Source organism: Hoplias malabaricus, chromosome 13 (assembly GCF_029633855.1).
Source record: "Hoplias malabaricus isolate fHopMal1 chromosome 13, fHopMal1.hap1, whole genome shotgun sequence".
Lineage (NCBI taxonomy): Eukaryota > Metazoa > Chordata > Actinopteri > Characiformes > Erythrinidae > Hoplias > Hoplias malabaricus.
In genome coordinates, this window is record NC_089812.1 from 22852770 (window position 1) to 22879717 (window position 26948).

Consider the following 26948-nt stretch of genomic DNA (forward strand, 5'->3'; position numbering starts at 1 on the left):
AGATAGGATGTTAACCCCAGCATCTCTTACCAGTGGGGTGCCAGAAGGCTCTATCTTGGCTCCTCTTTTATTTTCCTTGTATATACAACAACACCCAGATGTGATTAAAATCTGGATATCATAAACCTTTCTCAGGTTGAACAAGGACAAGACAGAAGGCCTAATTGTGGGTCCAGAGGGGGTGTCCAAAAGGGTGTAGTCAGTTCTTTGTTGTGCAGGGATGAAGGCTAGGCCCTTTGTTAAAAATCTGGGTGTGACCTTTGGCCCTACCTTCAACACTTCACATTAGGAAGCTTCTTCAAACATGCTTCCTTCACCTTAGAAATATCACTAAAGTTAAAAATGTTCTGCCCTTTTTGGACACTGAAAAACCCAAAATGCTTTTATCTCCTCCCAGTTGGACTACTGTAATGCCCTGTTCACCTGACTTACTAGACTCAACATTATGTGGGCACATTCAGGTAATGTACAGGGTGGGCCATTTATATGGATACACCTTAATAAAATGGAAATGGTTGGTGATATTAACTTCTTGTTTTTTTTGCACATTAGTATATGGGAGGGGGGAAACTTTTCAAGATGGGTGGTGGCCATGGCGGCCATTTGGATCCAACTTTTGTTTTTTTCAATGGAAAGAGTGTCATGTGACACATCAAACTTATTATTTTTAATTATTGGGAATTTCACAAGAAAAACAATGGTGAAAATTGTTGTAAATTGTTTTAACGTAACTTTATTCTTTCATGAGTAATTTACAAGTTTCTGACCACTTATAAAATGTGTTCAGAGTGCTGCCCATTGTGTTGGATTGTCAAACAGGAAGTTAATATCACCAACCATTCCCATTTTATTAAATCCATATAAATCCATATAAATGGCCCACCCTGTGCTATCATTTGTAGTACGGAAGTACTACATTAATAATAATCAAATTTATATATATATATATAGTAACAGTTTCCAAAAACCAGTTTCAGTAACCGAGGATCAGAATGCCAGGGCCCCCGACCGCCACCCGATCCACAATGCACCAGACCCGGATAACTACCTCTCCCACGGGTGGTGGGCCCATGGGAGAGTGGACCCATGTATCTCCTTCGAGCTAAGCCCGGCCGGACCCCATGGGTGAAAGTCCGGCCACCAGGCGCTCGCCAAGGAGCCCCTACCTCAGGCCTGGCTCCAGGGTGAGGCCCCGGTAACCCTGCTCCAGGCAAGGGAGGCTGTGTCCATGCTTGTATCTTGTTCATCCGAGTCTTTATGGATCACTCTTTGTCTGGCCCATCACCTAGGACCAATTTGCCTTGGGAGACCCTACCAGGGGCTATTGCCCCCAACAACATAGCTCCTAGGCTCACGCAGGCACGCAAACCCCTCCACCACGTTAAGGTGGTGATCCAAGGAGGAGCCTTCCTGGACGCCTTCCTGGAGAGGTGTTCCGGGCATGTCCAACGGGGAGGAGGCCCCGGGGCAGACCAAGAACACGCTGGAGAGACTATATGTCTCGACTGGCCTGGGAACGCCTCAGTATACCCCCGGAGGAGCTGGAGGCGGTGGCTGGGGAGAGGAAGGTCTGGGTTTCTTTGCTCCGACTGCTTCCCCCGCGACCCGGACCCGGATAAGCGGTGGATAATGGATGGATGGATGGATAGTAACAGTTTACTTAGGACCTCCATTTCTGTGCATTTAATGAGCTCAGCGAGGTACGAGGTTTGAGAAGAACGCAAGTCAGAGGAAGAATTTAAAGGGAGTGCTCTAAAAAGAGAAAAGCTGAAACAGAGCTGTTAACCAAAAGTGGGCAGAGTCGTACATGTTTCTTTTTCACACCGTCTGTTAGAAACATGTCTCGTGTTCTGAGACTGAGGTGATTTTTCAAAGCAGCAGTGAAGCTCTTCTACAAGAGGCTTTATTTAATTTGACGCTCAGTTGCTGACGACATGAAATGTTGATGTAACCAGGCTACTTCAGAATAATGTATCTGACTGAATAAAGTTACTGACTGTAAAGTATCTGACTGTGTTTACAATTACTCACTTTTGAATATAAAGCTCTTGTTTGCTCTGCTATAAGCTACATGCATGAAATGTCAGCGCATGTGCTGTCGAAATCGGGCAGGTTGCGCAAATCGGGTAACGACAGGCCCCCTCAATAACCTCATGTTTGCCTTCACTAACCAGCTGCTGCCACTGGAGATGGACAAGGCAGAGACGGCTCTGTCCATGGAGGTACTGCAGGCTCTGAGTTCTTAGGGCTGAGCTGACTGCTGTCTGCTCAGTTCAGTACAAATGTTTTTGTTTTATTTCAGTCTCCTCCCTTGTCTCCGCCTTGTCATCAGTGTTTCCACCTGTGTCTCCTTTGTTGCCCTGCCCTTGCCATACCCCTTGATTTCAGTACTCCTTTGTTGGTTCTTGTGTGTGAATGTGTACTTGACCGTATATGTCCTCAATGGTTCATTGTTGTTTTCAGTTTGTTTCTGCTTCAGTTTGTTCCATATATTCTAGTTTGTTTGTCTGTTTATCCTGCTTATCTTCTGTCTGTGCTTTTGTCCGCCTCCTCATCTCCCGACAACCTTGAAAATATGAATATATGAATATCTATATTGACAGGAAAACAGAACAGATCATTTGAAATGTTTGTCTTAGATGAATGATGCAGGAAAAAAAAATCATATTTTACTCTTCGTTGTTCCAGGAGAATAGATGTGTTCTGCCCACTGTCACCTTCACTGCAGGAGATTGTTGTGGAGGGTTATGGAGATTGTGTTTAACTTTGGCAAAAAACTAAATCGCATGGTTCACATCATGTGCACTTGCACTCTCACGCAACAAAACCAGTTAAAAGCAAAACTAAAACACACACACACACACACACACACATCATTGTAAAACATCATTGTTTTGAGTATTTTATGACGCAGTCAAAACCAGACGCCCCGTCAGCAAAGAGACGTAACCTCTGCCCCATTTCCCCACTGCCTCATGAACCCTACAACACCACTGCCTCGGTCCTTTTGAACAATCACCACCACCAACAACACCACTGCCTCCGTGAGACAATCACTTTACCTGTAGCTCCCCAACAGCACTGCCTCTGTACGCTGCTGGTCTACAGCAGAACCCTGGACTGAATCTGCTAGCTGATCCTTATTTGTGCTGTCAGTGATCTAATCTCGCTGAAAATCCTTCAGCACTGGAGCATCTCCACACATTATTTGGATCTTGAGTCACACATGATTTCCTCGAACAAATCCTGGCCGACCTCTGACCCAAACACAGAATGTGGGGGTTCCATTATTTGCCAAAAGACCATGATGCATTTAATGTTCATAGTTCATAGTTCAGTGTTTGAGCTGTAACCATGGTGATGGAGAGGGTGTGTTTAGGTGTGAAGTAGTTGACTGTAGATTTCTTCACAGTGGTGGTGAATTTGTACACAAATACAGCTTTTTATTCCTGCTTCACCAGCAGCAGCAATGACCTGCCACCCGTCTAAAGAGCTACATATGGAATTGTAATGAAATAACACTCTGTGCAATACCCAGTGTAGCACATTCAGATCGCTCCGAATAACTGTTTACATCAGAAACATTTAATTATGCAGCAGTTTTAAAAGAGACGACTGAAAATCTCCTTTAAAGTGGACAGTTGATGAAACTGATCCTCTGTAAAGTCATTTCCAGCACCCCAATTGAGGAAATAAAACCTCAGTTACCGACAGACATTTATACAGCATCCTCTTCTCTGGGTTTTGAACAACTTATTAATTAAAATAATGTAAGAAAACAAGAGTCTGTTCCTCTGTTGCAGAAATTGAAGTGACATGCTTTATGATCATGGTACATCCATGCATACAGTGTAGCTGTGGTTGCCTGTATGTGTTAACAGTAAGTCTTATTGCTTTTGCAGAACAGGAAAAAGGGCCAAAGAAGAGAAGCTTGTAAGGCACAGACATCAGAACCTCAGTGCAAAAGTATCTGAGCACAGCAGCAGTGCCCACAGCGGTGCACACTGAACATTTAACAAGGATTCTGTGAAACCAAAATGCTGAGACCTCTTCTCCTCTTTATTCTTGGTAAATGTATTTGTTTATTCTTACTTTATATTTGTTCATTAATTATTTTTCAGCAGAAATATTGACAAATTTAATTAATGCTGTATGTGTAGTTCAATCAGTAAAGGCATAATTCCCACAATGAAGAGATTATTTTCATGGAAACAGAGCCTCTTGAATAGCTCTTTGAAACTGAAAATGAAAACAATAATATTACCACTCAGAAGTGATTTTTGATTTTTTTTAATTATGCAAAGTCGATTATTAAAATTATTGTATTCTCTTCAACTCATGTTCGTCACAACTTTTAGATAATCAACAAGAACACAGAAAACATCAGGAATATGTAATAAAAGTAAATTAATTCAGAATTTTGCAAAAAAAAAAAAAAAAATTAGAGGAATATTAATTGAAGTTATGTAATAACCAGAGGTGATTGCTCTAAGACTGCAAGGGAAGCTCAGCTTCCCCTAAAATGTCAAAAAATAAGTGATCAAATATATACTGTTGTGTGTACATGTCATTGAATAAATATGCACTACAACACACTCAACCTTTGTTCAGAATCAGCTTCTTATCACTGGTAAAGACGCGTCTTTCCTCTCAGTCATTCCCGCAGCTTTCACAGTGATTTAAACAGCTTCCACAGAGTTCAATAGCAAAGCAGCGAAGTGCAGCGAAACGAGAAGAGTCATTAAATAAATGCTGGGCCTTGTCCCGCCCATCGGACGCTCAGCGTCTCTGTGGGGCAGTGTGGGGGTCTATGGGGCAGTGTGCTGGCCTCGGCTGGCCTGGACGCTCAGCTTCTGCATGATGATTGGATGATCTGTCTGAGGCTGAATCCCTTTTTGATTGACAGCGAAATGAGCGAATCAGTGATCCTTTGGTGTAAAGATCCGTGGGAGCATTACATTTTCATTCTGTTCTGAGTTGCACCGGAGACTTTCTTAATCCTCTTAGCGGCATTTTCTTTGTTAAAAACGAGTAGTGACAAATCTAGCTTCTATTTCTGGTGGGTTTTTTTGTAGCTGCTTGTGTTTGGAGACTTCTATCACTCTTTCTGACTTCTATCGCAGTTTCTGTCCAGCGGGTGCTGCTGAGCCCCTCCACCATCACAAAGCACTCAGAGGCGGGTACACTTCACATGGGCCAAGGCCGTTTAAGCAGCCTAGCTCTGCTGGCCACTGAGAGGACACTAGTCAAGTCCCTGGAAAAGACGCCTTGATGATACGACAGGGTCACAGATCATTTTCTTGAAAAGGAACGGAGGGTAGAATTTATGTATAAATAAACCGACACATTTTATGATGTAGGCCGAAATTAAGCTTCCCCTCCTTGAAAGACCAGCATCCGCCACTGGTAATAACACAATTTTGGGATTAGGACCACGGCCAAACTCCTCCTCTCAGCCCTATACATAACCCACAAATTCACGCCATTTCCGCATCAGACAAACTTTCTTCATTTAGTTCAGGAGACGGATCTCAACTCGACTGCTTCACTACGTCAGCTCGCTCCTCCGAGCTGGGTCATTCCTGCTGATCCCCATATTCTGAACCGTGTTCGGCCATTATCAAACCTACCGAGCCTCCTGTTTTAAACTTGCTCCCACCTCCACCCCGTCTTCACTTCTTTCTTGTATTCATTTATGTGGGGTGGGGGGGGGTGGGGTCCGGCATCATGTGCATTCTTAAGCCACCCTGAACTCCTCCGCAAAGACTTCACCTCCCCGTTTCAGCCTCTATGGGCGTGGTCCGTACTAGCAAACTGTATATTATCATGTAAAACTTTTTACACATACAGTTTATAATATTTAAAAATTATGATCCAATATAAAAATATAATACATAATAATTTGCAGCGTGAGCAGTATTGCCTATTTTGTGCAATATAACGCAACATTACCTTGGTCTGGTGACACCGTAGGCTCTGTATTGTGTGTTAGTGGTTTAGTGAAATCTCACCCACGCTCAGTTACATTTAAGAAAATTAAGAACACTAACACATTAAACAATCAAAATTTTGCCTATTTCTTGTGCAATGTTATTAGTTTGAGTTTAAGACACATTGTAAGCATATCTTTAAAATAACCTAGAGAATCATGCAGTTCATCTTAAAGTCATTTAAGATGGATGCTCTGATATACAACCATTTCCAGAACAGCTGTGATTTGTGTAAAATACAACTAAAAGTATAGCATTTATTGTTATTTACTTATTAGAATGACAAAATCACAATAATTTTTTCAATGTCCCTGAACAATTTGATTGTGTTTCTCAATTATATTTTGATGCCTGCAACACACTCCCTAAAATTTGGTAGGGAGATGAGTTTTCTGTTCCATGACCCCACTGTAGGAGACGGATTGGGACTGCAGGGCAGCTGGCATGTGAAGCCCTTGCACTGTGTCAACAAAATCACTTTGAATTGTCTAAGAGACCCATGCCATGGGCAAAGATGCACCCCCAATACCATGACAAATGTTGGCTTTCAGAATAGTGCTGTCATAATACCAATATTATGACTTTGATAAGATGCCTTTCTAAATATCTCAAAACAGATACTAAAACAAGTGCCATGGCAAACACTTTAGCATCAGAAAAAGTAATGGAATAATAGGTATGGCCCCCTCCAGGGTGTATTCCCGCCTTGCGCCCAATGATTCCAGGTAGGCTCTGGACCCCCCGCGACCCTAAATTGGATAAGCGGTACAGATAATGGATGGATGGATGGATAATAGGTATGGAGTATGGAATTCTTTTTTATTCAATAACAAAAAAGGAAAAGATATTTATTTTCCACTGTATACAAGTAAATAATCTCTTCTGTTTTGCCAACAAATTTATTTCCCTTTGCTTAACTAGCAACTTTAGTTTGTTACTATTATTTTAAATTATGATTTTATTGTGGTTACCTTTGTTTATCCTTTTATATTTTATAATTTTTTCTTTTTAGAAAATCAGTAAAGAATGTTGTGCTACATTTACACATGGCAGGTATTACTCAAATAAAAAAATATTATTATCATAACATTAATATAAAAAATGTTTCCTCACAAAAAAAAAAATAAATAAATAAAAAAAAAAAAATTCCATACCACCACATACTGTAGATGTGTAACTGTGTAGGTTTTCCACTAAAATATTTTGCTGCAGTACATGAAATCACCATTACAAACCTCTGCAAATATCAAATACAGATGGTGGAGATGTGACAGACTGTGATCAGCTGAGCCGTATCACAACAATATTTACAAACATGAAATACATTTCAGAATCGCTGCCCTCGAGAAAAAAGCTCAAACTGAAGCTGCTCCAGAGTCATTAGTTACACACTGCTTTCACAGGACCAGCTCTCTGCAGTTCTAGAAAGTGTGTTCTTCAAACTGGTTGCGCTGTGTGCATGAGCTTGCCCTGACTGTCAGCTGTTTACAGTGCAAGTGAATGAAAGGTCAATTTGCTGGATCAAAAATGACCAAAATTTCTTGGAAAAAAATCCACATCTAAATATACAATGTCAAAATGACTAAAACTGTCTCACAGAACAGTGTTTTCTGTTATCCCTGCCTTAAAAAACTCTTTTTATTTCAGTAATCAGTGCTGTGGGAGAGACCTGGTTGGCTGGTAAGCTGTTTAAAAAATAATAAAACTTAATATATAGTGTAAATCTGTTTTCTGAAATTACCAAAATAAATTTAGATGTAATGCATGTAAAATTAGGATTTTAAGTAATCAATACTTAGTACCAGTTTATGGAAACCTAGCAACTGCCTTAAAAAGAACATGTTCTCCATTTGTGACAGATGCCTCAAACATACGACTTGTCAATGGCAGTGGTGTCTGCTCTGGTAGAGTGGAGGTGTATCATAACGGCCAGTGGGGAACAGTGTGTGATGACGGCTGGGACATGAATGATGCTGCAGTTGTGTGCAGACAGATGAGATGTGGCCAAGCGATCAGTGCCCCTCAGAGTGCCAGCTTTGGTCAGGGAAGTGGTCCAATTCTTCTGTATGATGTTGGTTGTTCTGGAAATGAAAGCTCCATTACATCATGTCGTCACAGGGGATTGTAAACATGATTGTAGTCACGGAGAAGACGCTAGTGTTAAGTGCTCAGGTAAAGAAAGTCATTTTCACTTTAAAACACTGTAATGGTCATGTTGCTATTATGATGATTTCTTTAAACATTTCACCTTAATCTGTCCACATTATTTAAAATGACTTTAATCAAATTGTTTCTGACATGCATAAAATTACATTTCAGTGTCCCTTTACCTTAAAAGCACTATTTAATCATGACTTAAAACATAATGCTGTTTTTTTCCTTCTAGAACAATTATTTAAAAAAAAATATATATATATATATATATAGATAGATAGATATTTTTCATTTGTGGTACAAATAAAATGGAAGATTTGGGGTGAGGCAGATATCAAATAATTTTCCTACTGTAGTGAGATGAATGTGCTTTAATTTCTAATAAGAAATCTGACTTTCTGGGTTTTTAATACTAGAATTTAGACTGGTCACTTTCAGATACATCTTCACTTCCCCAAGCCAGATTGAAATCTGAGATGGCACCCAGACGTTCATAAAACCAACACTACAGGTCAACCCAGGCCCTGTTTATGACCCAAGGTCTCTAAAAGGGTCAAGAAATGAATTTTTGGTGATGTCAGAGACACTTCAAGGATCCACTTACGATCTCTGTAAAACTGTTTAATCAAGAACTTTTCAAACCGTAGAATTAAGCCTTAATTCCCATTGGTTTAAAAAAAAGTTGGATATGGGGTAAAATTAGTTCCAGTTCCAGTAATCCTGTGTTTAAAATGCAACCACCAAGGTCATCACATACTATGTGTGTGTTATTTCGTTAAGAATTATGTAAAAAATGGTAAAACAAAGTCTTTGTCTTGCCAAATGTCATAAATTATATATGATGTCACTACTTAAGGGAGGTTTTAGTCTAAACGAACATCCAATCAGAGGCAAAAAATGCTCCAATCCTCAATCCCTGAGGACCAATCAGGCCTTCAAGGCAAGGTTCCTGAAACCTGGTTTGAAAACCAGAGGTGATTAAACTTTTCATGTGAATTTTTTTTTTTTTTTTTTTTTTTTTTTAGTTCAGTTCAGTTTCCAGTCTGTAGGAACAAGAGAAATTTTACTTGGGAAACTTGGACTCCCATTTTGGAAGTTCCACACTGCAGAAATGAAGTGAGATGAAATAAATTAAACTTAATCTACTTCATTTAAGTTTAGAGCCCTGTGAAGGACTGGCGTCCCCTCCAGGGTGTATTCCCGCCTTGCGCCCAATGATTCCAGGTAGGCTCTGGACCCCCCGCAACCCTAAATTGGACAAGCGGTTACAGATAATGGATGGATGGATGGATTTAAGTTTAGAGCTGTTGCATCAAGGCAATAGGAAATCGCAAAGTTTTATTTTTATTTCAATTAGCAAAATTAGAAAGCTATAGTTTAATCCAGCAAAGCAAACATCTCAAACATAAAACTTATTAATTGCAAACAAAATATCCAGCTCCATGACTTGAGGACTCCAAGAGTCCTGTGTGTACTCTCTCAGGCTTGTGCGGAAGCTGCACAAGTTATGTGCACGAGCTTTCTGAGTTTTGTGCGCCTGATCCAAGTTTTGCAGGCAGTTTTGGCACAAACCTCTTGCGTGGGCAGGTTTTCTCAGCGGTGCCTTCTCATTGACTAATGAGTTTTTGAGTGTCTGTGTGGGTTTTCTCCCATGGTCCACAAAAGTGGAAGTTGGATTGGCGACTCAAATATGTCCATAGATGTGAGTGTGTTGATAAATGTGAATATGTTGCCCGGCGTTTGACTCCTATAACAGAGCCAGCCTTCTTAACCAATTTGTCCAGTTTGTTCAGGACACTTTTGTTGATGCTGTTGCCCCAGCTCCTGCAGCATCCACTGTTCCCATCATCGCCTCAGGAGTGTCAGCAGGACTGTTACTCATATTAGTGCTAATCGCCATTTACTTCATAAAGAGAAGCAAAAAACAAGAAGTTTATCAGATGGATGTAAAGATGGATCCCAGACATCGTAAGTACAGACTTTTCTGAATTCATAATATATTTTTGAGGCTTTGCTGTTTATTATTAACAAAATATCAGATAAGAAATTAGAAAAATGTAGCAATTTACTAACCATAACGCACAACCTCTCCACAAACACACAATTCTTCTGTAGGAGCCAAAATCATGCATGGAACAACTGGAGGAAACAATGAGACAGAAGATGAAGACGATTATGAAAATGCAGAGGTCATTTTTTACCACAAAGAAGATTCAGATGATTCTGAAGGAGACTACATCAATGTAAACACTGACAAAGTGAATAAAGCAGTGAAGAAAAACAAAGCAGGTGATCAAACAAACTCTGTGTAAATCTTGTTCCCTCTAATGTTCTGAAAAATGTAACTATTCAGTGTTGTAGCTGGAATTAAAGGAAGCTCAAGCACTTTTACTGAAACTCCTGTCTCTTGGGAAACCATTAAAATAAACAATAAAGTGTTATTCTGTAGCATGTGCTTTAACAGGTGATTTTACATCTCTTTAAGAAATTTATTTTGACAATCATTCCCCAGGTATCAACAACAGATATTGGATTGAAGATGAAAAGGAAGAGACAGATGATGAAGACGATTATGAAAATCAGGAAGCCATTGTCCATCAGGAAGAGGACTCGGACAATGATGACTATGTTGATATAGATGCAGAGGCAGAGAAAACTGTAGCGGACAATGACTATGAGGGGATACTTGTTCATGCCAATGTGTAGTATGGAAAATGAAACATTGTTTTTATTCAAGTTAACGCATGTGAACGCACACTGGAATGTAACACGTTAATATTTATTTTAATTAATAATTTTTCACAAATTCCTCCCATATTTCACACTTTTAACAGAGTCTGTATTCGTGGTGGTATTTGGGGTAAACACAGCATCACTATTGTTGATTTCATTTTATTTATGCTGAAATATGTCATAAATATCATAAACTCCATGACTCTGTCTCACACACATACAGTTCCTGTTTTCATGTTTGAGCTGATCACATGCACTGAGTGAATGTGTGTGTGTGTGTGTGTGTGTGTGGCCCTGTGAAGGATTGGCGCCCCCTCCAGGGTGTATTACTGCCTTGCGCCCAATGATTCCAGGTAGGCTCTGGACCCACCGCGACCCTGAATTGGATAAGCGGTTACAAATAATGAATGAATGAATGAATGAATGAATGAATGAATGAAAGGTTTTTGTCTGATGCTAAAGCTCTCCCTGAAAATTCAGAGGTACTAATCCAAAAATCATCAGAACTACCTGAGATCTTATAATAAAGTAAAAAAAAAAAGAAGGGATTCTTCTCACCAGTTTGTCATGAATATCACAAACGACCAATGTATCTCTCTCCCAATGACACAAAGTAGTTCTAAATTTTAACTTATTTTTGTGATTATATTTTTTCAATCAATAGACATTAATATGAATACAACTGTGTTTGTCTAACAATGATTTATTCATTTTACATTTAAATAGCCATTATTAAAGGATTCAGTTTTCAGAAAGTGATCATGTGATTGATCTCCATTAATTTCAGAAAACTGCAGAAATTTATTTTAACAGATCCACAGCACCATTAAATACATTAGAAAAACCCATTCTTAAGTTTAATGACATGCAGTTTACACCCAGCTGCCTCTAAATTCAGATGTATTTGCGTAATGCTTTCCACTGGCTGTTGAAGCTTCTTAGTTTATTTAAAGAAGCAGTCAGTAATTTTCTTTAATTTATATAAATATTTAATATTTTTATATTTAATTTATATTTTTCTTCAGTTTATATAAACGCCATTATACTGACACCTAGTGGACTTGATTTGTCAGAGATTCTGTAGTAAATCTATTTTAAACACAGCCATATTCCATATGGGGGACCTGTCTATGGAGCATAAACTGGTTCATTCAAGGACTTTTTTTTAAAAAAGTAATTCGATGCTTCATCTCATGTGAGCAGCACTTTAAACAAAAAAGAAAAACAATAAATATTTACTCTCTTAAGTATAGTTTGGGATAAACTCTTTTAAAAGTTACCTACACACCCTAGCTTCTGCTAATCATGTCCTTAGTCGGGAGTGGCTGTGAAAGGGGTGAATAAACCCCTCACTGGCTCACAGCCCCATGAGCCTGGACATATGCTTGTGAGAAATGAAACACTATTTACACACACACATTTCATATATAAATATCACTTTGTTTAATAATATCTGGGTAAGTGCCTGCTAAAACTCACATTGTTCCTCACGGGGCGCGTTGGTCTCGTGGTCGCTTCAGTTTTTGCCATGTTATATGAATCGGAGTTTTCATTAACATCGGGTATCCGTTCAGCGTGTGGCCATTTGTTTTCATAATGGCGTTTTCTGTATGTTAATAGGTGGACGTGTGGCTAGTGAGGTACCCACTACCACACGCTCCATTTAAACGATGGTAACATGTTTTAAAATACCGCTGTGAAAACTTGCACCCACACTGATGCGGGCGTTTCCCACTTCCACATCCATTATTAGGGACCTGGTTGGAACACGCACGCTGCTCTTAATGGCCCTTTATTGGAGGTTCTGGGGTGGAAGATGCCTGTTTTAGAAGGAGGGGTGTAATTTATCTCTAACATGACGGTGGTATTTACATTGTGCATGTTTTAATTTCTCAGTTCAATAATATGAATAATGTGTTGTATTTGGGTGCTTGGTGTTATTTTAAAGTGATAAAAAGTGATTTTTGTTTCTTTAGGAACTGCATGTTCATGGCTTACCATACCTTCATGGATGGTATATCCCAGGTAGGGTTAATGAGGGGAAGGTATTTAAACATGGGGTGTGAGGAGGAAAGTGGAGTTGGAGTGGGCCAGCTTGAGGAGAGGCTGCACCCAAGATAGCTCAAGAAATTTGTGTTTTCGTTTCCTTTTTTTCCCTCTTTGTTTTTGGTAATTATACCCAATAAAACAAAAAGATAAACTTACTCTGCAGTGACTGTACCTCTGCCAGTTATTGATACACGCAACATCGTCACATTTGGTGGCAGCGGTGGGATTTGTGTGCAACCAAAGAGACTGGAGGACAGGAGTGCTAGGAGGTTCCTCACACGGCAGGAGATGGCCTACAGGAGATTGGCAAAGGAGGACGAGGATCAACCCTCTGAGCCTGCAGAGGTGCTACCACTACTGTCTCCATCTGCAGAGGTGCTAGATGGAGACAGTAGTGGAGGAGCAGATCCCAGAGGAGGGAGCCTGGCCTCACTCTATCAGCTGCTGCAAAAGACTGTTAAGTCTCAGGAAAGGGAGGCTTTCAAGCAGGAGCAGCGATGGAGGAGTGTGCAGGTCCAGCTGGACCAGCTACGGGATGATCTGGAGGCAGATCGAGGTGAGGGAGCAAGGACAGAACGACAGGGACAGGAAGAGCAACCACCAACAAAGGAGGACAGCGCCACCGGGCCCACCATGCCCCACCATCCAAGTCCAGATACCAGCTGATCGGTGGCCAGTGCAGAACCTCTAGCATGGACCAGGGCGATGGTGCCAAAGCTGGAGGAAGGAGATGACATAGAGCAGTACCTGGCAACATTTGAGAGACTTGCATCAGCTTACCGGTGGCCAAAGGAAGACTGGGCGATCTACTTAGTCCCATATTTGAGTGGGAAAGCACGTGGGGCATATGTGGCTATGGACATGGGGGAGTCAATGGACTATGACAAGGTAAAAGATGTCATCCTTCGGAAATATGAAATTAATGAAGAGGTTTACAGGCAGAGGTTTCGGAATCCAGACATACGACCTGGTGAGACCCCCCGTGAGTTATACCAATGCCTGAAAGATTTATTCTGGAAATGGATTCGACCTGCTGAGAAGACAGTGGAACAGGTGGGAGAGATCCTGATTCTGGAACAGTTCCTTCGTATCCTGGGCCCTGAGCTCAGAGTATGGGTCAAGGAACATGACCCTCCAACTGGACAGAGGGCCGCACAACTGATGGAGTCATTCATGGCGGCGCGTCAAGGCACAAGGAGCTTCCGTTATGAATCAACCCTAAAGATGACAACCAGGGGTAAGTCTGAAGGGTTCAAAGGGGGAAGTGGTCCTGGGATTAGAGAGTTGGGTAAGGCACCGAATATGTTGCCCTCAGTACACTCTCACACAAAGTCTAGCCACTCATTGGGAGACAGAGCAGAGGTGGTATGTTATGTGTGTGGTCAGAAAGGACATATTAAGCCTGATTGCCCAGTAAGAAAAGCAAAAGCAGCCAGTCAATGTTGTCTTCCAAGACCTGAGGGGGAGGAGTCTGAGTTTATGGGGAGGTTGCAGACAGTGAGTGTGAGAGTCAATGGCAGGACAACCCAAGCCCTGTTAGATACGGGTAGCACCCAAACCCTAGTGCAGCCAGCTTTGGTCGATGGGAGAGATCAGGTAGGAGATAAAAGGCTTAAAGTACTGTGTGTTAATGGGGATGAGCACGAGTACCCTACAGCAGAGGTTTACCTGGAGGTGGGAGGACACATGTTTCTGCTCACAGTGGGGGTGGTCAACAGCTTGAGTCATCCGGTGATATTAGGGCAGGATGTTTTAGTTTTACCAGAGTTGGTACAAACAACCAAGCCCGTCCAGGTGGCATTCACCCGTATGCAGGAAAAGCAAAAGGGCGAGGGAGATAGTTCTGAGGTCTGGCAGCTATTACCTTTTAGAGGGGTTGAACTGGATAGAGAAGACCAAGGGAAACAAAGGAAGTCTCGCAGCCAAAGAAAGAGTGAGAAGCTTGTTGGTTCCTTATTAAAAATACAGCAGGTGGAGGGTGCCCCGAGGTCGGGGATGGCAGTAGAAGAAGTAGGTCCCTCTCAGATAGAGCAGATGCAGAAACTAGACCCGTCATTACAGGCGGCTTTCGCTAAAGTTGTTCAGGTAGACGGAGTCCCACTGTCGGGGGAGCATTGTTTAAAAAAAAGGGGCCTGCTTTATCACCAACCTGAGAGAGACCTGGGAGGAGCCACATATAGCCCCGAAAAACAGTATACTCTCCCATGTTTTAAAGATGAGGGAGAAATTGGAAGAAATGGCAGATTTGGTTCGGGAGAACATGAAGAGTGCTCAAAAGCGGCAGAAAGTCTGATATGACAAAACAGCCAGACAAAGGACTTTCCAGTCAGGACAGAAAGTTCTTTTGCTACTACCCACCACAGAGAACAAACTGCTGGCACGGTGGCAAGGTGGATATGCCGGGAAGGAGGAAACAGACACAGGTCTTTCATGTCAACCTGCTGAAAAAGTGGACAGAGAAGCAGGGGCTACCCAGCTTACAGCTTTTTGTACGAACTGTGGAGGAGGAGGAGGACTGTCCCAAGCCATCAGAAATCAGCATCCTTGAATCTGTCCCATCTTTCCCTACAGCAGCAGAAAGAACTTGCAGCAGTTATCCCGGCAAAGTTGTTCCAGGAGAAGCCTGGGGCTACGACAATGGTGGAGCACTCCATTTCCTTGAGAGATCCTATTCCATTTTGGCAGAGGATGTACAGGGTACCTGAGCGCCTACTCCCATCCCTCAAGGAGGAGTTAGAGGTGATGCAACATCTTGGAGTAATTGAAAGGTCCTACAGCGAATGGAGTAGTCCGGTCGTGCTTGTACCAAAGAAGGATGGTTCCATCCGTTTCTGTATTGATTTCCGTTGGCTAAACGCTCAATCCCACTTCGATGCATATCCGATGCCCCGGATAGAGGATCTGATCGAGCGCCTAGGGAAAGCACACTACATCAGCACACTGGACTTGAGTAAGGGCTATTGGCAAGTACCCCTGGCAAAAGAATGTCGGCCATACACAGCTTTCCGGACAGCACAGGGGCTCTTCCAATTTACAGTGATGCCCTTTGGTCTCCAAGGGGCCCCGGACACTTTTCAGAGATTGATGGACTGTGTCCTGGCAGGTATGGAGGCATTTGCGGCCGCATACCTTGATGATATTGTGGTGTACGGCTCCACCTGGAAGGAGCATCTTCATCATCTAGAGGAAGTGCTGCAGCGGATCCACCAAGCAGGGCTGACTGTCCATCCGCACAAATGTGCTCTGGCCCGTCAGGAGGTGAGGTACCTGGGACACGTCTTGGGTCGTGGAGTGATTCGTCCACAGATGGACAAAGTGGAGGCCATACAATCCTGTCCACGGCCTCAAACAAAAAAGGAGCTCAGATCCTTTCTGGGTTTGGTAGGCTGGTACCGAAGGTTCATTCCGGGATTTGCAACTCGAGCTGCCCCTCTCACTGACTTGACCTGGAAATCTGGGTCGAATCAGATTACTTGGGGTGTGGAACAAGAAAAAGCCTTTCGTCATCTGAAGGACATGTTATGCAAGGGCCCTGTCTTGCAAAGCCCAGACTTCAGTCGACCATTCGTGGTACAGACTGATGCCTCTGGGGTTGGCCTTGGGGCGGTTTTGCTCCAAGGAGAAGGAGTGGACCAGAAGCCAGTGGCGTACATCAGTCGCAAACTCTTTCCCAGGGAGACCAGGTATGCTGCTGTGGAACTGGAGTGCTTAGCTATCAAGTGGGCACTGGATACTTTCCGATACTATTTGCTGGGTAGAACTTTTAGATTGGAAACAGACCACCTAGCCCTTCAGTGGCTGGACCAAATGAAAGACTCAAATGCCAGAATTACTCGCTGGATTTTAGCACTGCAACCGTACCGGTTCCAGGTACGGTATCGTGAGGGAATGCAGAATGCAGTGGCAGACTTCTTATCTCGCCACCCTGGTGGCGAGCCTCAGAAGGAGGAGGAAATGTGAAAGGGGTGAATAAACCCCTCTCACTGGCTCACAGCCCCATGAGCCTGGACATATGCTTGTGAGAAATGAAACACTATTTACACACACACATTTCATATATAAATATCACTTTGTTTAATAATATCTGGGTAAGTGCCTGCTAAAACTCACATTGTTCCTCACGGGGCGCGTTGGTCTCGTGGTCGCTTCAGTTTTTGCCATGTTATATGAATCGGAGTTTTCATTAACATCGGGTATCCGTTCAGCGTGTGGCCATTTGTTTTCATAATGGCGTTTTCTGTATGTTAATAGGTGGACGTGTGGCTAGTGAGGTACCCACTACCACACGCTCCATTTAAACGATGGTAACATGTTTTAAAATACTGCTGTGAAAACTTGCACCCACACTGATGCGGGCGTTTCCCACTTCCACATCCATTATTAGGGACCTGGTTGGAACACGCACGCTGCTCTTAATGGCCCTTTATTGGAGCTTCTGGGGTGGAAGATGCCTGTTTTAGAAGGAGGGGTGTAATTTATCTCTAACATGACGGTGATATTTACATTGTGCATGTTTTAATTTCTCAGTTCAATAATATGAATAATGTGTTGTATTTGGGTGCTTGGTGTTATTTTAAAGTGATAAAAAGTGATTTTTGTTTCTTTAGGAACTGCATGTTCATGGCTTACCATACCTTCATGGATGGTATATCCCAGGTAGGGTTAATGAGGGGAAGGTATTTAAACATGGGGTGTGAGGAGGAAAGTGGAGTTGGAGTGGGCCAGCTTGAGGAGAGGCTGCACCCAAGATAGCTCAAGAAATTTGTGTTTTCTTTTTCCTTTTTTTCTCTTTGTTTTTGGTAATCTCACCCAATAAAACAAAAAGATACTTACTCTGCAGTGACTGTACCTCTGCCAGTTATTGATACACGCAACATCGTCTCAGTGGCCATTGCAAGGCATGGTGTAAACACAGGCGGGCTCTGCTGTGTTGTGTTTTGCTTCCATAAAGAAAGTGAAACCAAAGGAGAGAACTGGAATGTGGCAAGAAAATAAAGTGGATGTGTATGAGCTCTGCACACAGAGGGTGTTGTCATATAGACCAGCAAAACTATTTGTATGTCTCTGTACCTCAGTACAGAGCTAGGTCATCTGTGCCTACAGAGGCTGAACCAGAAACAATATGTTCAGATTTTGAGCAAATGTGGTATATTTTACTACCCCAAGGCAATGCAATTCTGTTGTTAAAAGTGCAGTAGTTCTTTAAGTGAAATGTGATTTAGCTGACATTTTCCCCACTCATTTTAGAACATGCACATATAAAGCTAGCAATCATTATCATTCAGAAATTCTAATCTTATATTTAAACCCTTGTTTCTGGTATATCTCATGTTTTTTTCAATGCCAGCAACATGTGCCAATTAAGGGATGTTTTTATTGAGTCCCTCTACTTTTCCTTTACTGACACTAAGCCTGTGGGAACTGAGGTGATTAATCACTTGATCAATTTTCCATGGAAAAGGGTTTTTTTACTTTTCAATTCAATGTCTGATGTATGATACTGTTAAGAGTCAAGTTATTTTGATTCTTGTAAATCCTTTAAATCAATAACACATTAATTACAACATGCGTGCCTTACAGTCCACTGTTGGTGTTTAATCTCACCAACTGGCCAAGAGTTTCCTGGATTTCATTTCAGCCAAAATGTTTTTTTGCCTTATTAATTCTATTTAAATTGTATGAAATAAAAAAGGGTGTGACTTCAAGGGCACACTGTTCTTAGAGGAAGGATTTCTGTACGATGGCTTTGACTTCCGCAGCACGTGAATATCATATATGCCAATGCTATTTTTGTAACAGCTGTTTAAAACAGTTCTCCATGCAACTTCAACAGCAACTTTGACTCAGGACACTAACATAGTTCATCTCTTTTCAGCTTTCACACTGTCAGCTTTCTATAAACATCCCTTTTCATGTTTCTCTAATCATCAGTTTCACAACTGCTCCACTCACTGTTTCTCTGATGGTTGTGTGTATTACCGTTAGCCTGAAATGGCAGTACTGAACCAGATCTGTGCAAGATCTGGTTGTCCCAAAAACAGGCATCAAATCTCTGATCCTTATCATTTAGAACAGCTGTGTTTCTTTTTTTACTGAATCACACTGTCATTAATACTTTTAATACTTCATTAATACCACTTTCTTTACATTTATACACTAATAATGTTTGTACAGAAAGAGATACTCCTTACGTTTTAATTTAAAAAATACCAGAGTAACGGTAGCAGAAAATAACCTCCCATACTTGCTATAAATAAATACGTTTACAATGGCTCTTTAAACACAAGCAATTATTGTTATCCAACAGTTCTGTAAGAACTATAGGGCCTTCATAAATCAGTCATCACTTCATTAATACCTCAAGCACACCATCATTCCAGAGAACATAGTTCCACTTCTCCACAGACCAATGATGGCAGAACTTTAATACTTGTTTTGCTTTAGCTGGGCATTGAGCACAGTAACATACGGCTTATGCGCAGCTGCTCCAGAGCCTCACATTTAAAATCACGTTGCTCTAAAAGCATTACACACCTGTGTGAACATAAAATTAACTAATCCTAAAGGGTGACTACAAATATTTAGACATATAATAATGTGGCGCAGCAGGTATTGTCGCAGTCACACAGCTCCAGGGTCCTGGAGGTTGTGGATTCAAGTCCTGCTCCAGGTGACTGTCTGTGAGGAGTTTTGTGTGTTCTTCCCGTGTCCGCATGGGTTTTCTCCAGGTGCTCCAGTTTCTTCCCATGCTCAAAAAAACACACAATGGTAGGTGGATTGGCGACTCAAAAGTGTCCGTAGGTGTGAGTGTGTGTTGCCCTGTGAAGAACTGGGGCTCCTCCAGGGTGTATTCCCACCTTGCGCCCAATGATTCCAGGTAGACTCTGGACCCACTGCGAGCCTGAACTGGATAAGTGCTTACAGATAATGAATGAATGAATGAATAATAACATTTTATGTTAAAAGCCCACTTCAACACATCCAATGACACTGTATAATAATGGAAGATATAAGTTAAAAAATATAAGATTAAAAAATATAAGATTAAATATAAATATTAAATAAAATTTTTTAAAAAGATTAACTAATTATATATATAAAGGTGGGACCTCAAGCTACTTTAGACTTGAGGGACAAAGAGTACGCACTAGAAAGTATGAGCAGTACATTAGTAAAATCTGAATTTTACAAAAGCATGGACTATGGTTTCAGCAGCAGTACGGGTAACAAAAGAGAATTTCTCCATCGCCCAAGACCCATTACATCTGCTAAACAATTCAAGCGGCTAGTATGTGTGGGAGGGTTTTGTATACATTCTTCTGTGTCCTGCTTCAATGACTATCGTCCCGTTGCACTCACACCTGTCATCACAAAGTGCTTCAAGAGGCTTGTCATAAGGCACATCAAAACCCTACTTCCCCCCACACTGGACCCTCTACAGTTTGCGTATCGTCCTAACCGTTCAACGGACGATGCCATATCCACCACGCTCCACCTGACACTCACCCACCTGGACAAGAAGGACACATACGCCTGAATGCTGTTCATAGACTTCAGCTCAACATTCAACACCATCATTCCTCAGCACCTGATCGGGAAGCTGAATATACTGGGCCGTAACACTTCTCTCTGCAACTGGATCCTGGACTTCCTGACTAGGAGACCTCAGTCAGTCCGGATCGGTAGGAACACCTCCAGCATCATCACACTGAACACTGGAGCCCCCCAGGGCTGCGTGCTCAGTCCACTGCTGTTCACACTGCTGACCCATGACTGTGCAGCGATGCACAGCTCAAATCATATCATCAAGTTCGCTGATGACACGACTGTGGTGGGTCTTATCAGTAAGAATGATGAGTCAGCATACAGAGAGGAGGTGCAGCGGCTAACTGACTGGTGTGAAGTCAACAACCTTTCTCTGAACGTGGACAAAACCAAAGAGATGGTTGTAGACTTCAGAAAAACAAGGGGTGAGCACTCGCCGCTGAACATCGACAACTCTGCTATGGAGATTGTCAAGAATACCAAATTCCTTGGTGTTCACCTAGCGGATGATCTCACCTGGTCCACTAACACCAGTAACATCAGAAAGAAAGCCCAGCAACGTCTCTACTTCCTGCGAAGGCTGAAGAAGGTCCATCTCCCACCTCCTATCCTCACCACTTTTTACAGAGGAGTCATCGAGAGCATCATGACCAGCTGCATCACTGTCTGGTTTGGGAACTGCACTGTGGCAGATCGCAAGTCCCTCCAGCGGATCGTGAGGACAGCTGAGAAGATTATTGGTGTGTTTCTTCTCTCCATCACAGACATTTACACCACTCGCTGCACCCGCAAAGCACTCAGCATTGTGGGAGATCACACACACTCTTCAACCTACTGCTGTCTGGAAAAAGGTATCGAAGCATTCGAGCCCTCACATCCAGACTCCGTAACATCTTCTTCCCACATGCTATCAGACTCCTAAACACCTAGAGACTGAGACTGCACTGAAGAAGCGCACCCACACACCTTCACAAAACACTGGTTTGTTGGACTTAAAATGATATACGGAAAACGAGTGAACTGTTTACAAATCCTGTTTACATCATGGTTACATCCAGTTACCGTTTACAGCACAAATACACTTTAAATTGCAGTGTCTCTCCCCCTCAGCAACCCCCCACCCCCGTACTTATGGTTTTACACTGTCCTGTATTGTATTGTATTGTATGGATATTGTTTTGTATTTTCTTAACCATGACTTTTGCACTTTAATGTGTGTGCACTGTTTTATGTTTGCACTAGCTTTGCACTAGTTGCATTTTAATGTTGTGTATTGTTTTGTTTTATGTCTTTTGCACTTTAATGCGTGTGCACTGTTTTATGTTTGCACTAGTTGCACTTTAATGTTGTGTATTGTTTTATGTAGCACCTTGGTCCTGGAGGAACGCTATTTCATTTCACTGTGTACTGTAAACACTGTATACTGCTGAAATGACAATAAACTTCTTGAACTTGAACTTGAACATGGAGCTGTGTGTAAATGTATGTGATGTAGTTGTGGTGTTAACAGTATGAGTATCCGCTTTTACAAACAGGAAAGGGGGTCAAAGAGGAAGAGAAACTCCTCCTGTTTCTTCTCTTTCCTCTGCTCTTCAGAGTGAAAGTGTCTAAATACAGCAGCAGTGCCCACCACAGTCACCACTCAACTTTTCAGCAAAGATTCAATGAAACCAAAATGCTGAGACCTCATCTCATCTTTATTCTTGGTAAAGTCTATTCATAACTTTTCTTTCCATTAGATTGCTTATATTTTTGTAATATTTATAATAATACATTAATTAGGTTAATTAAAGGTTAAAATCTTATGGAAAACAATTTGAGACAAAATACAGTATATTATCATATAATCATTTGTTGGACACTGTTTTTGAAATTACTTTTAATAAATTGAGTACATAGTTTACAATATTTAAAGACTATACCATATTTAAATATAAATATTATGCTATGTTATTGCAAGTAAAATACATATATGATACGTTAAAACCTACAACCAAATTCCAAGTGCCCATTCCTTTCAAAACTTCCTACAGAAGTAGTTCTTGAGGAATTTAGTGTATTTCTTTGCACTGAAACTGCATATTTATGGATTTTTAATGATCTTTTACTGCTACAGATTCAGGGGATTTTGCCATTCTTATGATTTTTAATTTCACATTTGAGTTTGACACCATAGTGTCTCTAGCTCTCATTTGGAGTAATGTGTTGGCATTTAAGGAACTGCTCTGGAGTGGTTTATGTCTTATTTTGCAATTGTAAATTTCCTCAGAGCCTCCCAGGTGCCTCTCTCGTGTGGGCCCCCGAGGGTTTAATTTTTGGGCCGAATTTATTTTCACAGTATATGGTCCCCTGAGAGTTCAAATTTAGGAAATAAGTGAGTTTCCGTTCATTACCAAGCAGAGAATATACAGATATACCCGATTATGTAATTTAAACTTGTGTGAAATAAAAATAAAACTCAAGTTTTTGGAAACATGTACGTCTCTGATGATTACAGGGATGTATAGACACACACACACACACACACAAATATATATATATATATATATATATATATAAGAGATTCTGTAAATAATATAGGTGTGATAATGAAGATCAAATTTAAATTTAAAGAAAAAACAGATCAACCCAGTCATTAAATCAACTCCAAAGTCAAGCCCTTTTTATGTTTTAATAATTCTGTAAAGTTAAAACATGCTTTTTTATTACCCAGATTTGGCTAATTTAAAGCCATTAATGTTGGTGTTGGTCAGGCCTCCATCTCACAGTTTACAGTTGGTCTAAAATGCTGCAACTCATATTTTAAAAAGAACACACGAGTGAGCACATATTTCTCTCACACTTTTTTCCCTCTATGTTTTAGGACTGATTTTAAGATTTTGCTGTTTGTTTTTATACATCTGAATGGGCAAGCTCATATCTGGTTCTCTGAACTGTTACAACCATGAAGTTCACTTAGATGGCCCATATATGTAGGTTGAAGCACAGGGGAGGACATGCTTTTAGTCCTAGGCCCTTTTTATTTTTTTTTACACTGTAATTAGTTTGGGGGTATGACACACTCTAACCACATTTTATAAATACTTTCCAAAGTCTTGCATCATTTAATTTTCTGTTCTTCATGTCTAAATTTGACTGCACTTCCTTTTGTATCCAGCAATGTGTTTATGATGGAAATGTTGACATTAGTGAAAGCATTTGATTAATCTGGAAACACATTAAAATTTTTTAATGCAAATTAATCATTTTACTCAATTTACTCCCATAATATAAACATTTTACAGAGTCTTGTGACATATTAGCAGTTTCACTATGCGATGTAAACACAGCGTCGCTACTGTTGAGTTCAATAGGTAGATTACATATATTTTTTTTGCTGAAATATAGATTAAATGTTATATTATTATATTTCTCTCTACCTTCAACCCACTAAAAGAGTAAAGTGTAAGTTTTTATTCACTGTTTGAATTAACACAGAGTCTTGTTTTTAACTCGAGTTGTTTAGGCGACTGAGAACTTTTATTGTTGCAGTTTTGCAAGTGGAAATGTTGCCCACTCTTGTTTTATACAAGTCTTTAGCTGCTCATAATTGGTTGATTCTGTTCTTGATTATAATCTTAAGAGAAATCTGGACTGCAGACAAGTCAGGCATGCACAGTGCATATGGCATGCATATCACTGCTCTTCTGGGTGATCACCTGCAGTATTTTGGAAATGTTCCCTCTTTATCCTGTTTTCTGCCCTCTGTTTAAAATAAAATGTGCAAAAGCACCCCTCCAGTTTATTAGGCTGTAATTATCCATTTCAAATTAGCTCATGTTCAGAAACTTTACATATCCATTTCCAACACTGGACAAGTGAGCTAAAAATATGGGAATGGCTGATAGGTTCATAGCAAAACTCAGATGCTGGACTGAGGAAGAAATATGCAGAAAAATACATGGTCAGAATACTTGAGATGTTAATAAAGTTTTACTGAGTACTAAAATGTTAGATATAGAACTGGAGCTTTTAAGATTAGTGTCTGACTCTAAGTTTTATTCTGATGCGGTGGTGGTGTGCGAGTGTGTGTTGTCCTGTTATGATTGGATCAGACACTGAAGTGATGCTGAAATTTGTCAACCCCAAAATTTAACTGATAAACTGTCACAGAAGGAGATTTTAAGATTAGTAATGCAGGTTTTATGTTGTTTACAAATATTATTTAACAGAATGTAATGTACCTTTAGGAAACACAACTGAACTTTTTTTCACCATGGCACCTTTAAAGGCACATTTACACTGTCTGTAACTTTACTGATAATAATGAACCAGTACTTTTTTTTCTGAGAGTGTATGATCAAAAGTATGCAGAGAACTGCTCACTCATTATTCTTAAAAAGCAGTTCCCCTGCTCCATGGCCCATACTGGTCAAGAACATCCTGTTTCATTTTTTGTTCTTCTACAGCAATATAACAATATAAATGTGTGTGTGTGTGTGTGTGTGTGTATACACACCACATTAAGAAAAGGACATACATTTTTAGAAATGCTGTATTGTTCTTAATCTTAATGCTCATCTTTCCTGTAGACAGCTGTGTCATGTGTGTTTTTGTATTGTCTCCGCTCCAGTGATTTTCCCTCAAGCACCCTCTTTGTAAATGTTGTAATGTGACTCAGTTCATCCAATTTCCTGCCATCATGTCTCCGCTTTCTGTACACAATATTTCACTTTAAAAGCCCTCTGCATGCATTTCATAAAACTGAAGCAGTGCCTATTTTAACTTAAATAACAAAGCTCTAAAATGCAAATGTGTTTAGTGCCATGGAATCTCCTTTTCCAAATCATATGTGATATTAAAGCCAAAGATTTTGCAGGATAATTGTAATTTTGCTGTAAGAATGATATAATCAATAGAAAATTGTATTTTTATCAGTCTATATATAGAGAGAGAGATTTAACCAAAGACAATCAAGTGGACAGAGCAGGAGTCTATTGAAATGTGTTTATTTTTATTTCTAAAATATTATATAGAGGAGGTTTTATAAACTGGTCAAATTCATTTTTTAAGACTTTTAAAGGTACATATAAGTTGTGGGTTTTTCTGGCATTATTTTTGTGGCTTTTTTATGTCATTTATATTAATGTCAAGATGAAATTGTAGTGAAATTAAGAACTATATTGTGATATACATTTTGGCCATAACACCAGCCCTAACAATACTGCTGTCAGAGATCATTTCCAGGCACAAATCTTTCTCTAACTGTCTACCATCTGCAAGAGACTATATAGTTCTTGAATGAATTGATTTCATCCTTTGATGAACCACTTCATCCTTTTAAGGTTTATGGTGGGTCCAGAGCCTTCATGGAATCATGGGATGCAAAGAGGAAACACATCCTGGACAGATCACCAGTCCATCACAGGGCATCATACACTCACCCAGTCACTCACCCCTATCCCCCCCACCCCCCACACACTCTCACACTCACACCGCCCTGTTCAGAATGGCTGGTTAAATGCCCCCTTTTAAAACCGCAAATGTTCATTTCCTCCAATAATGTCTACAACACATGTAAGAAAAAAAATGCAGTTGTGGTTTTAACAGTATACATTTTTGGCATTTACAAAACAAGCCAAAGTGCAAAAAAGGGGGAGGGAATTTGCTCTTGCAAAGCACAGCCATTAACACTTCAGAGAGAAGAGCTTCTGAACATAGCAGAAGGGCATCTGAACTTTTTAACAAGAACTCAAGAACCAGTATGTCGAAACCTCACCTCCTCTTAATGCTTGGTAAAGTTATTTTCTTTTTGTTCCATTAAATTTAATCATAATCAATTTTCAGTAGACATATTGACAATATCAAATTAATTCTATTATGTGTTTATAGTTTAGATTATAAAGGTGTATCTATTCTTACAGAAAATATTTTGTTTTTAAGGCAGGCGATGTCTACAGAGTTTGATACTGAAACAGAAAGATTAGAATCACTGCACTAAAGAGAAACAATTCAATTATTATTTTATTAAATCTGTTACAAAATATGTCAGAATTTGGCACAAATACCTGTTATGTGTCTAAAATCCCAAAAGAGAAGTTAATGTGGACAAAATTATCTTGTCATTATCAAACTCTGAGGCATGGAACATCTTAGGAATCTGTACAGATTTGCTACAAAATATAGATATAATTTAGCTTCCACGTTATATAAGTAATACATCTATTAGATTTTCTATTTAGATAAACATATCCCAAATTCTAATGAAGCTTACAGGATATTTAATTCACCAATTAGTAGAGAGCAAGGAATTGAGTGATTAGGCCCAGTAGTAAACCTCCTGTCATATCAAATTCTTTACAGAAGACAGTCGCTAAAACAGCTGACAGAATATTCTGACTCTTAAGCGCTACTTCAAACCTAGCACCTGAGATTTAGAAAACACAGGAACGGCATGTTGTAATTTCCTTGATGTTACCATTGGTTTAAAGTGGTAGT

At 40.5% G+C, this 26948-nt stretch overlaps 1 protein-coding gene across 1 annotated transcript in view; it reads left to right on the forward strand.

Moving 5' to 3' along the window:
- The first annotated feature begins 22105 nt into the window (after positions 1-22105).
- LOC136664719 (uncharacterized) overlaps positions 22106-26948 on the forward strand; it is a 28526-nt gene continuing 23683 nt past the window's right edge. The window contains exon 1 of the mRNA XM_066642079.1: positions 22106-22177. Coding sequence (XP_066498176.1) covers positions 22147-22177 — 31 coding nt within the window. The 5' untranslated portion in view covers positions 22106-22146. The remainder of the gene's footprint in view (positions 22178-26948) is intronic.